General features: G+C 45.8%; 1 protein-coding gene across 3 annotated transcripts in view; it reads right to left on the reverse strand.

Moving 5' to 3' along the window:
* SYTL3 (synaptotagmin like 3) overlaps positions 1–13062 on the reverse strand; it is a 93492-nt gene that overhangs the window by 8889 nt on the left and 71541 nt on the right. For all 3 annotated transcript variants that reach the window (XM_036110074.2, XM_036110077.2, XM_036110076.2), the window contains 2 exons: positions 4565–4743; positions 490–592 (listed from right to left, as the gene is read on the reverse strand). In XM_036110074.2, the coding sequence (XP_035965967.1) occupies positions 490–592; positions 4565–4743 (282 nt within the window). The remainder of the gene's footprint in view (positions 1–489; positions 593–4564; positions 4744–13062) is intronic.

Below are 13062 nucleotides of genomic sequence, written 5' to 3' on the forward strand. Positions count from 1 at the left end.
AAGTGAAAACCCAAACAATTCCTCTATAAAATGTTTTTCATAAGATGACTATTTTTTTTTGCTCATAAAAGAAGAAACCTAGGGCTGCCAGATTATTACAATAAAGGAACACTTTCGTGAAGATAGTAACTCAGTAGTTCACAGCGGAGCCTGCTTGAGAGTACCTCTCTGGGAGCCATAAAAATTCAACAGGACAAACCAATTTTGGAGACTGAGAGGCAACCAGGTTCTTTTTCACCATTTTCTCAGAAATCATTAATCAAGAGCCATTCTCGAGTCCAGCAGACTCTGCACTTTTCCTGTACAAAGGCTGAAATTTATTTTCTGCCACCTTGCCACTGATTGACAGAGCTCTACAGAAACGTATAAGGGTCTGTACTTAGATTTAACTGACTCAAGAGTTTAGAAGAACACTCTGCTGAACTCTGGCCCCGGGTGCCCAGCCTGGGACGGGGAGACTTAGCACCTGAATACTTGTCCAGCAAGTACCTTCAAGGTCTCCTGAAATGTTGGATCCACCGTGTTCTTTTGGACTCCAGTCTTGCGTTTTCCCTGGGAGGATCTGTCAGGCAGTAGATAGGTCTTTACGTACCTAGTGGCCAGACACAGACAGGACAAGGTGAGAGCTCAGCAAGGGGGTAGGGGGCACGGGGACAAAGGGTTCAGGAGGAGGAGAATCAGACCTCAGCATTTTCTTTACCCTGCTTCCCCCTGGATTGGGGGTTGACAGAAAGAGCTTGGTGGGGAACAAGGACAGTGCTGGCTACACACCTCCTGGCTCACACAGTCTTTGGCCATAATCCTCTGGAATGTTCCTGGGGCTGTAAAGCTCCCTTGCTCTCCCCCTGCCCTACCCCTAGCATCTGCATCACTTATTACCTGCCTATGTGGTGATGACCACGGATCCAGAGGCAGGGCTGTTGGGGCTCCACGGGTGGCAGGTTAGAGAACCTGCCTGGATGTGGAGGTCCTGCGTCAGCCTGTCCTCTCTCCACCTGTCACTTCCTCCACCCCGCCAAAAAAAAAAAAAAAAGTGAAAATAGGAAGTATATGCCTCACCCTTTACTCTCCCCTTGTGGGGCCTCTCCACCTGCATTCTGCCCGTCCCCTGAAACCCTGTTCTAGACTGACCCCTCCGGTGAGGTCCTCACACTGCCCTTTCCTGGCTCCTCTGGCCACTTCGGTGATGCCAAGGACTACTGATTCCGGTAACGGCTGGACCCTGTGTTTTTATCCATTCTGACAATTTCTGCCTCTTGATGGGAGGGTCTAGATCATTTACATTGAAGGTAATTATTGATAAGGAGGGACTTATTCTGTCATTTCCTATTTGTTTCTGTAAACCTTCTAGCTTTAGTGTCTCCCATTTACTGTGGTACTGTAGTCATTCTTTTGTATTTACTTTTTTAAAGATTTACTTATTTGAGAGAGAGAGAGAGAAGGCATGTGCACACGTGAATGGGGGGGGCAGAGGGAGAGAATCTCAAGCAGACTCCCCGCTGTGCTTGGAGGCCGGGCTCAATCTCACAACCCTGAGATCATGATCTGACCCAAAATTTAGCTGTTTAACCAGCTGAGCCACCCAGGCACCCCCCATTCGTTTGTATTTAGCTGAATTTTGTGGTAAAATGTTTAAAGTCCATTCTCATTTCTTTTTTGTATTATGTTCCGTAGCTGCTTTCTTTGCGCTTACCAAGGGGATTACATCTCATCTCCTAGAGTTATAACACTCTACTTTGACTTTTTACCATCTTAACGTCAATAGCAAACAAAAACTCTGCTCCTTCCTAGTGCCAACCTCACCTCTTTGCATTGCTGAGGTCACAAAATTACACCTTTCTACACTGTGTAACCAAAATCACAAACTAATCCTTCTTTGAAATGCATTGGTCTCTTAAGTTAGGTCAAAAACAAAGTGTGGAGTTACAAACCAAAGTTACAAACAAACAGCAGTAATAAGAGACAAATAATTTTTTAAAATATATAAGGTGGAAGTACACACCATTGTTAAATAATACTAGCTTTTATCATTGCCTGTGTATTTGCTTTTCCTGAGGTCTATTTCTTCGCATGACCTTGAGATACCGTCTGGTGTCCTTCCATTTCACCCCGCAGGGGGCTCCCTTGAGTATTTAGTTCCTGCAGGACAAAGTCCCTCAGCTTTTGTTTATCTGAGAATGTTTTAGTTTATCCCTCGTGTTTGAAGAACAGCTTTGCTGGATATAGGATTCTTGGCTGACAGGTGGGTTGTTTTTTTTTTTTTTTTTTTTCCCTTTAGCACTTTGAATAGGTCTACTGACTGCCTCCTGGCCTCTAAAAGATCTGATGAGAAATCTGCTGGTAATCCTCCTGAGGACGCCCGGATGGGAAGGGGACCTCAACAACTGGAGGAAATTGCCACAATGGTTGCCTGCTTCTGGGTCTGCACCTCTGTGATCAGAAGCGGCAGTCTGCAGTCAGAGCACACAACCCTGATATTTGGAGGACAGACTCCCTTTATTTGCCCACGCTGACTCCTGCAAGCGGTGCGTAAGCTGCTCCGGGAACACCAGCCCGGCTGCCTGCCATGTGGCTGGGAGTGGGGGGAGGGAGAGCAGCTATTAGGCTAAGAGCGGAAATTGACTGAAATTAACCCCAATGTACCATCCAAGTGTTCCAAGGAGAGTTGCAAGCCTTCAAGAGACTGCAGTTCCAAAACCGTTTCATGAGAGAGCTTCTACCAGTGCAATCACTGTCTTACAAGGGGAGACCTAGGGCTTCCCACCCTGCCACCTTCCCAGAATCCTCTCTGGGCTGTTTCTCCTTTAAAAAGTATTGACTAATATTCTAGTAGGCATTTCACTGACGGGCAACTCAGTTCGACCCTATCAAGGCTTGATTTTGCTGAGGTAGGGAGAGTTGGAGTAGCCCCTACTCTGAGGCTAGAAAAATCCTACAGCTGCATCCCAGTGAGTGCCCCAGGTGTTCAGCAGTCTCCGCTCCCGCTGGTCAGAGCTCCCATCTTCCCCATCACTGCGCCACGCCCAGTGGCTCACCACCCCGTAACTGCGCTGTGGCAGACCTCATGAAATCTTGTCTGTATGAGCCCTGAGTATTTGGCCAAAGCCTCAAGGGGTTCCCTCTGTGGAGTTTTGGGTCTACTTCTCTGTGCACTTTGTGCCTCACTTGCTTCCTATTTGTTGAATGTTTATTATGTTCTAGACAATGTTCTGAAGGCTTAACATGGGCAAATTCCAGGAAACACTACAACAATCCTTTGAAGGAGGTGCTATTATTTTCCCTGTGTTACAGTGAGGTATGGAGAGGTTGAGTGACTTGTCCAAGGTCAAACCACATAAATGGTGGACCAGGGTGCAATGTCCATACCCTCAACCACCTCACTATAGTCCTTTTGAGAATTACAAGAGAGGCTCAGCATGCATGAACAGTCATGGGCAGAATAATGTCCCATCCTGTCTGATGGGACTGGACAGTAGTCTGAAGAATGGACAGGATTATGGTTGCTACTTGTGGGAGTGCTGTAGGGAAAGTAGTCACAACATAAACATGAGGAAAGCCTCTCTTTGGAAAAAATCAGGGGACAGCTTTGAAACGACTATTCCAATTTTCCTGGAGCAAAAGGTATAAGTTGGGGGAATAACAGAAGTTAAGAAACCAGAAGGACAAGAGGGACACTGTTATGGAGACCCTAAGTACTCCACAGCAATGCACTTCATGTGTCCTGCCCTGAGGAGCTCCTGAAGGTTTCAGAGCAGAGCAGAGTTTGGCTGGACCAACAATCCATCCCCTTTCCCTGACTGGTAATTAAAACAGTGTGCTCAAAGTTTTCCATGTAAGAAAAAAGAAAGGCCATAGAAAATCAATTCTAGTTCTAAGGTGAAGGGATCGAAGTATGAAAAAACTCTAATAGATGAAAATAGAGAAGGATATATTTATAACCTTCAGGTAGAATTTTTCTATAGACTCAAAATACAGACATTTTAAAGGAGAAGACTGACAAATTTGACATCAAATTCTTTTCAAGAAAAGCCATCATGAACAATGTTAGAAAACAAGCAACAACTAGAAGATATATAAAATACATACAATCAATGAAGAGTTGTATCCAAAAACATCCTGGGAAGAAACTAAGAAGAAAGTCTGGGGCTTTTTCTCTCACTGCAGAGAGAGCAAAACCAAACCAAACCAAACATTCCTCTAAATAAATTAAAAAATGGCAAGCAACCCAGTAGAAAAATGCCAAAAGATATGAATGGGAAGTTCACAAAAGGGGAACCCTATGTGTCTAATGCATGCAATAAAAAGTTGCTCATCTCTGTTCATAATTCTAGAAGTTTCCAAGTAGGCCAAGTTCTGCATCTGGACTTCTGATTCCACTGACTGACCTACTTATCTATCATTGTTTGAATTACTACAGCTTTAAAATCATTCTCAATAGGTTTTCTTTATAGTTCTGTTCTTTTAAACAATTGTCTTGGTTATTTGAGGACTTTTACTTTCCCATATAAAATTCAGACCCAATACGCCTACCACCTAATGTCAAAACTTAGAAAAAGAAACTTACGGATTGCACTTTTTCTTCTTTTCCTCTCCATAGGCAAGATTCTTACAGGCCTTGATGCATATTTCTAAAGAACAGGTTTTGAAGCAATAGCGAAGGGCAAATTCTATTTCTCCAGTGACATTAGCATTGTCAAAATTGCCCATCTCCGTACAAGTGCTGTTAATGCTAATTAGACTGGCCTGAAATCAAGAAGGACAGATACAATAAATTACTTCACAGTTAATCTATTTGTTGCAGTTCTGGTTTCGAGATATCAAATTAATCAAACTTTGCACAAAACATGCATCCTGACTCATAATAAGTTAATACTACGCCAGTTTGTACTTTGCCGAAATAAGTGGTCACACAGTCTGTCCTAAGGGGATGGGAAATCCTCAGAAAGCCCGGTCTTGCCCAGATACGGTGTTTGCCCAGCAATAAAGGTTACACAATCTCATTCTTTAACACAAATCAGTTGGGATGAAGTGGATTATCTCCCGCGAAATTCTGCAAAGATAAGTCTCAGGAGGGCAGATAATACCCGTGGCAGGAACAGCCCTGTGGGAAGCAGCAGAGCGGGGGTGCTAAGTACCAGGACTGGGAGTCGGATACAGCCAGGTTCTGACCTATCCTGCTGCTGCTGATGAGCTGTGTCAAAGTCTGAACGGACACATGAATACTCGTCTCCTGGGGTCACGGTAAGAAGTAAATGGAATCGGGCGCCTGCGTGGCTCAGTCGTTAAGCATCTGCCTTCGGCTCAGGTCATGATCCCGGGGTCCTGGGATCAAGTCCCACATCGGGCTCCCTGCTCGGCAGGAAGCCTGCTTCTCCCTCTCCCACTCCCCCTGCTTGTGTTCCTGCTCTCGCTATCTCTCTGTCAAATAAATAAATAAAATCTTAAAAAAAAAAAAAAGTAAATGGAATAAAATGTGTAAAGGACGTAGCCCAAAGACAACAATAAATTCTAAATTTTTATGGGTATTTCAATGAAAAACAGAACTGCCACCATAAGTTAAGGCACTGTGAGCTTAGGTGATGTGGCTAAGTGGCACAGAATGCCCGTGCCTGAAGAGACAAACCAACTACTGTCGCACTATTACACTTGCTTAAATATTTGCCCCACCCCCCCGGCCGAAATCTCAGTGCTGACTCTCTAGAAATAGGGAAGCCTGAAGGATTTCCACTTCTAATTCCCAGCGAGATCCTCCATGCTGTAAAACATCCTGGGAAGAAACTAAGAAGAAAGTCTGGGGCTTTCTCTCTCACTGCAGAGAGAGCAAAACCAAACCAAACCAAACCAAACCAAACCTACAACTCATCAGAATTAACCTCTATGGGGCCTGGAAGCCAAGGGCTGAGTTAACTAAGGCCAAGAACCAACCAACTTCACCGCACCCAGTCACTGGCTCTGAAAAATGGGATCTGCCAACACCACACACTGGTTCGAGTGGAGAACAGTCTTTACGTTTCACACTCACAAAGGCAAGGAGCGGTAAGACAGCAGGAATCAGGGAGGTCCCCAAGAGTGAAGAAGGGACAGTAGGGATGCTTGGCAGAGCAGAAGGAGGGCGTGAGTGCAGGGGCTCAGCAGTTCCAGTGATTAGCATGGCATTCGTCCCGGGACCTCACTTCGGGCCACGTCAGGTTAAGTTGCAGTATAGCAACTTCTCTGCCAAGAACAAACAGAAAACGGAATTAAGCCCCAAACAGTTTCAAGGCGTCGTAGGGCTCCCAGGACAGCCAGGACCAAGGGTCCAAGCTACTAGAGAAGCCCAGGGGCACAAGCTGATGCTCTGTGTCTCCCTCTGAGGCGTTTGTCCACAGCCCTGCGAGCCGGCAGAGCTGGAAGACAGGGGAGTCAAGCTAAACGCAGCAGCCGCAGGGCTCAGAAGCCAAGGGCTGGGAGACAAAAACTGGTGTCTGGGGCCCTGAAGGCACAAAGAGCTTGAGCCGCCAAGTTCACAGAGAAAGCGGAAATGCAGCGAAGTGGGAGAGACACTAGATGGTTCTTTGCCCTTCAAGGGCTTTGCTGATTTGGAAGCTCTCACTGAGCAACTGAGAAACTTAACGCTTTCCAAAGTTCTTCCTGGAGAAGCCCACCACAGAGGAGGCGCTTGGTGACCTCCAGACTTTCAGTGGGGACCCCCCACCCCCACCCGGCTTCTTTCCCAGGAGCAAGAGTCCACAGGAAATGGGGCGGTCCTCACAAAGCCCGACACCCAGCTTTGAACGAGCTCAACACCAGATGGGTAAGGGCTGTTTACCTTCACTCTAGCTGTCTGCTGGAAGCAAAAGAACATTCTCTCGGAAGGAGGGTCCCACCCACCTCTCCGTGCCCCTGGAAGTTCCAAGAGCACAGGGCCCTGCACGTCCCTGCCCTCACTGCATCTCCGGCACCCAGCTCAGAGCCTGGCTCATGGTAGATCCTCAGTAAATATTTACAAAGGGAATAGAGAAAGCACTTGAAGTACTTTGATTTAGAAGTGCTCTATGTAAATATTATGGCATGAAGGGGTACGCGGTCTTGTGCCTGAAGGAGCCACAGAACTGAAGTGAGAGGGCTCACTCGGGTGGTCGTCCTAATCTTCTAGAACTTCCTTAAGTCAATAACTGCGGATTCCAGAGGCAAACTATTTTTAAATAAAGCCACATGTAGGCACATAATAAAATTGCTGAAAATCAAGACGAAAAACCATAAAGGCAGAGAAAAAAAAGATGTGCTATCGTTCATGGAGGAAACAGTAGGGGCAGGAGAGGTGGGCGCCCAGGTGTCGCTCGGGTGACTGGCTGCTTCTGTTCAGGAGGGAAAGGAGAGTAGGCTGGTACAGACCGTGACGTTAATTTTGATATCAAGAAGGTTAGGCAATTCTCAGCTAATTCTTTTTTTTTTTTTTTTGAAAAGTAAAAAGGATGTTTATTTGTTGAAAATGAGGAAGAGGAGCAGGGTAGAAGATCTGAATGAGTTTCGAAAGAACTGGGGAAGGTGTGAAACGTTCTGAGAGCAGGAAACTGAGCTACCCAGAGAAACGCATCAGGCCCGGGACGACTGGCCTGTAGGTGACAAAACGGGGCAGATCTGACCCCCGCACACTCACACTGGGCATGGGGACTGCCCTACTGCGGGGTGTGGAGAAGGTTGCCCCTGGCTCATCCAGCTTGGTGACCAGAATTATAATGCACCCAGAAAGCATTATAATACTCATCCTTCATTTCATAAGTACATTAGCGGAGCTCAAAGTAGGCTGGGACCCACCCAAAAGTTGCACAGAGAATCAGAAGTAGACCTGGAAGAGGACGGAGGTGCCGAACTCCTTGGGCCACCAGCTTACCGTAGTGTCTGAGCAATTCGGCTGCTGTGCCCGCTTAGCCAGGGAAAGTATAGCCTGAGATAATGAAAGGACAGCAGAGCACGTCCTTTGGTCAACCACACTCCCGAGAGAATTTATGTCTCTACCACTGTTGCCTTGGGAAGGTTTTCTGGTTCTATTTTCTTTGTAGCCAGAACAGGATCTTGGAGCAAGTTGCAACTTTGAGCAGCCCATGGAGGCAACCCAGAAGTGCTGGCCGAGGAGAGCCACTAAGAATTCTGCCAGACTTTCATTCGAGCCATTGGTGCTGCTGGGGTTTGAAAGAAAAGGAAATCTGAGCACAAGCAAAGGAGAACTAGCTAAGGCAGGCAGGGAGCATTCGGTGATTTCTCCGAAGGGCACACGTTAGCTACGGTAACCGCAAGCAAGCCTCGATGCCCTTTCCTTTCACAAAGGCAGGAAGCAAGGGGTCAGCGGAAACCACAGCTGCGGCTGACCCTTGAGCAACGTGGGTTTGACTATGCAGAATCTTCCAGTAAGCACAGTACAGTACTGCAGACGTGTTTTCTCTTCCTTACGGTTTTCTTAACATTTTCTTTTTTCTAGCTTACTTTACTGTAAGAATACAGTACATTATACATATAACATTCAAAATGTGTGTCAACTGACTGTAAATGTTATCAGTAAAGCTTCTGGTCAACAGTAGACCATGAGTTAAGTTTTAGGGGAGTTGGAAGTTATACACGAATTTTCGACGGCACAGGAGGTCAGTGTCCCTGACCTTCACGTTGTTCAACCGTCAACTGTATTCTTTAAAAAAATAAATAAAAAATCCTGATCACCAAGAGCACACTGAGATCATTACTGCCGAGTGGTCAAGATGGTGGCCATGGAGCCAGACAGGCTTCCATTCGGCCCCGGGTCCCAACACTTAGTGGCTGTGTGATCTTGAGCAATATTCTTACCCACGGTAGACTCAGTTTCCTCATCTGTAAAATGGGGATCTATTTCATAAGATTGGGATGAGGCTCAGTTAGTTAATGCACGTAGAGACTTAGAATCGTCCCCATGCATACTGAGTATAGGACATTCATTACCATTTGGAAAATGCCACACAATGTGGTCGTCCTTCGTAAGCTAAGCGAATCATTTCCTTTGTTTTTCTCCTTTTTTATTTCACTGTGAAACATATTTTAAAAGTACATATAATGGATACCTCTAGTTAAATAGTAACTATAGAATGAACATCCATGCGCCTCACCACTCAGCTGTCGAAAAATAACATAAGCAGGACCTCAGCAGTGCCCTGCCCCCACCCGGCCCCGTCCAATCTCCTCATTCTTGTCCCTGAGTAAATGCTGTTTCGAAGTTTCCTGTTAATCATCCTTGTTTTTCTTTATGGTTTTAATACATATGTATATATCCCCCAAACAACATATTGGTTAGTTTCACCTGATTTTGGAATTTATATAATTAGCATTCCTACTGTGCACATATTCTGTTTTTTAAATTCATCCATGTGGTCAGGTGTGGTTTGGGCTCATTCATTGTCACTCCCAAACAGTATTCCATTAGATGAATGGACATAATATAGTCATCCTTTTTTATTCTGTTTTTTAACAAAAACACATTAATATGGGTAGAAAGCTAAATACAATACTCTTTTAAAAAATCAGTAGAGCCAGACAAGTTCAGAAATATTATTGGAAAAATGAAGAATTTCCGGGCACCTGGGTGGCTCAGTCGGTTAAGTGACTGCCTTCAGGGCGCCTGGGTGGCTCAGTTGGTTAAGCGACTGCCTTCGGCTCAGGTCATGATCCTGGAGTCCCTGGATCGAGTCCCGCATCGGGCTCCCTGCTCGGCAGGGAGTCTGCTTCTCCCTCTGACCCTACACCCTCTCATGTGCTCTCTCTCTCTCATTCTCTCTCTCTCAAATAAATAAATAAAATCTTTAAAATTAAAAAAAAAAAAATGAAGAATTTCCACACACACCTCTGTATGATGGACCAAGTGAACAGTTTTGAGCCAGTCCCTATTTAGAAGTGACCGAAATGCCAGGATGACATCCCACGTCTCAAATTTATCTTTAAAGAAAACACCTTGGGGAGTTGGACTTTTTAATTCTTTGATTAAAAATCTGCTCCCTCTCAAACTTCTGCCAACCTCTATATCTAAGGAGTTCCAACGTGAACTTCACATGGTCACTCCTGCCAATCACAACACCTTCTGGCAGGAAAAATGTAAACTGCATGAAAACACTGATATAAATGCATTCCTTTTTAGATTTTTTTTAAACAGAAGTATAAACAAAATTAAAAACCAGACAGGAACTCTGGTAGGAATTTTTCTCCTGTAGGAAGTCTAAAAAATTAATGTATTTCTTCACACCACCAAGTTCCCACTCTTTCTGATTGGATTTTTCTTTTTTCTTTTTTTTTTTTGTAAAGCAAACTATTTTTTTCCTCCCAAAACATTACACGTTTATGGAAAAAATACAGGAAATACAGATGAGCCCCCAGAAAAATTTTCAGAGAAAAGCATAACCCCATTGTTCCGGGGTCAAATTTTGGTATAATCCTTTCACTTGTTTGCAATGTCTGTAGGAGAACCATTTTGTTTTTATAAATATGTGCTACTATAAGACTATTTTGTAACCTTATAGGCTCATTTACCAATGTGTATTTTCTATATTAATATTCTTCAACGTTATTTTTCATAGCTACAAATATTCCTCTGAATAAACGTACCAAGCAGTTTCTAAGAATGTCTGCAGCTCCAGACCCTTGCCCACACTGACCTGTACCACTTCTAAAATTGGCTAAGATGACCCCCAAAATAGCACTTGCTTTCATTTTGCACTGATTTAACGACCTGGGAGGTTGTTTCCCCTACTTAATGCCCCTTTGTATTTCTCCTCTTGTACTAAGCAGAGATTTAGTAAAGCTTTTTCTGGCTCTGACTTCCTGCTTCTTAAAGAATGTCAATGTCTGTCAGGAGAACGGGCAACATCTTTGGGCTCGAAGCAATAATCAGTATTTGCTCTGTGGGAGTTTAGTTTCCTCAGACAAACACTGCTTCAGTCTAAAGGGAACAGGTGAGGCGTAATCACGGAATAACTCAACCTCACGAGGGTAACTTGAAGGGCACAAATCAGAGCACACCAGACAGAAGACAGGGAGAAGGGAACCGTGTTGAATTTGCAGGGTGGCTTCGAAGGACTTGCCCTAAGAAACCGAGCCTGGGTGAGAGACACACACTCACCCGCTTCTCCTCACCGCTGCAGCATTTTCCACCAGTGGGAAAGGTTTACTAGGTGTGGGTCCGCCCCAGGCAAGTGCAGCTGAACCGGGGGTGCGGCCAGGGGACACCCTCCCTTGGAGAGCTCACCAAATCCGGGGGCCAGCACAGAGAGCCCGGGCTTTGACTCACACAGCTCCCGGGTATTGAGTCAGAGCTCCAAAGGTTACTGTTCGCTTCGACCTCTGGGAAACAGTTTTCCCCATTTGAGAAATGAGGTAATAGTATCCACCTGGCAAGATCGTTGTGCAAACGACTGATGGGGAAGCACCTGGCTCAGGAGTTTGCACACAGTAGGCTTCCCATCCACAGTCGGTCGGGTAAGGAGCCGTGCCATGGTCCCGCAAGTTTTTGCTGAGTGCGCCTTCCGTGGCAGGTGCAGCTCAGGCACGGGAATTACAGTTCACAATACCCAACAGGGAAAGCAAGGACACGGTAGAAGGTGAGGAGACCATGAGTAACAGAGAGAAGGGAAGGATGACGGCAGGCAGGGCAGGGCAGGGCAGGGGGTAGGCTTCCTGGGCAAGGTGGCTCTTGTTAGACTGCAGAGGCTGACCCAGTAGGCCTGGGGCGGGGCCAGAGACCCTGATTTCTGGAAGGTCCCAGGTGATGCCAGCGCTGCTGGGCCCCACATTGTGAGGAGTGAGGGTGCAGAGTAGTGGCGCGGAGAGAGGCAGGCGCACACAGTGACGGGCGGGGTGGGGGCCGCCAGCAGTCAGTAGACCGAGGCAGGGATGTTAGCCGTCCTTCAGCGCGCAGTCTGGCCCGCTTCTGCCTCGACTTTTTAACGTTTCACCAGATATTCATGTAGTTGGGGGACGGAGGGAAGTTTATCATTTTCTAAAGTGAATGCCATTTTCCGTAAAAACCCAACCGCCCCAATGCACAGAGAGGTTGAAGGGTGCGCTCTGGGTCACACTAGGGGAGCTGGAATGCGAACCAAGAAGGTGGTTTCTAGAAGCTGAGTTCTTAACCACTCTAACACACCACGGAATGAGTGCATTTTGATTCTCAACACAACCCAGTGAAATAAAAAGAACAAACTTGATGCCCATTTCCTTGATGAGGACTCTGACGTTTGGAGAGTCTTTGTGATTGTCTAAGATTATTTAGTAAGTTCAAGAGCTGTGACAGTGAGGTGACCCATCCTCCGAGGCTCTGTCACACCACATACCACAATCTCAGGCATAAAGCCAGCATTCCTTCGATGTTTTCAACTAAACAAATGAATGACTAAAAGGCCTGCCTCTTAACAGAGATGATCTTTAAAATATATTTTTTTTTTTTAAAGATTTTTTATTTATTTATTTGAGAGAGAATGAGAGACAGAGAGCACGAGAGGGAAGAGGGTCAGAGGGAGAAGCAGACCCCCTGCTGAGCAGGGAGCCCGATGTGGGACTCGATCCCGGGACTCCAGGATCACGACCTGAGCCGAAGGCAGTCGCCCAACCAACTGAGCCACCCAGGCGCCCGATCTTTAAAATATTTTGAAAAAGAAGAGCACAGCTGGAGGACCCACGCTACCTGACTTCACGGCTCCCTACAGTAATCAGGACGGGGTGGTCTCGCCACAGCACACACGGAGAGGTCAGAGCAGAACAGAGAACCCAGAAAAAGACCCATGCTTACATGGTTACTTGATTTTCAACAAATACCAAAGTCAATGGGGGAAATGAGAGTCTTTTTTAAATAACTGGTGCTAGAATAACTGAGTATCCATGTGGGAAAAGGAGCCTCAACCTACACCACCATTCACGACATCAAGGAGCTGAAGCACAGACCTACACATAAAAATGAAACTTTCATAAAGCTTCTAGAAGAAAACAGGAGGATGTCTTCATGACTTGTGGGTAGACACGACCCAGGAATAATTGTAAGAGAAATACCTGATAAATTAGATGTCTTTGAAAGTA

The sequence above is a fragment of the Halichoerus grypus genome, chromosome 9 (genome assembly GCF_964656455.1).
Source record: "Halichoerus grypus chromosome 9, mHalGry1.hap1.1, whole genome shotgun sequence".
Lineage (NCBI taxonomy): Eukaryota > Metazoa > Chordata > Mammalia > Carnivora > Phocidae > Halichoerus > Halichoerus grypus.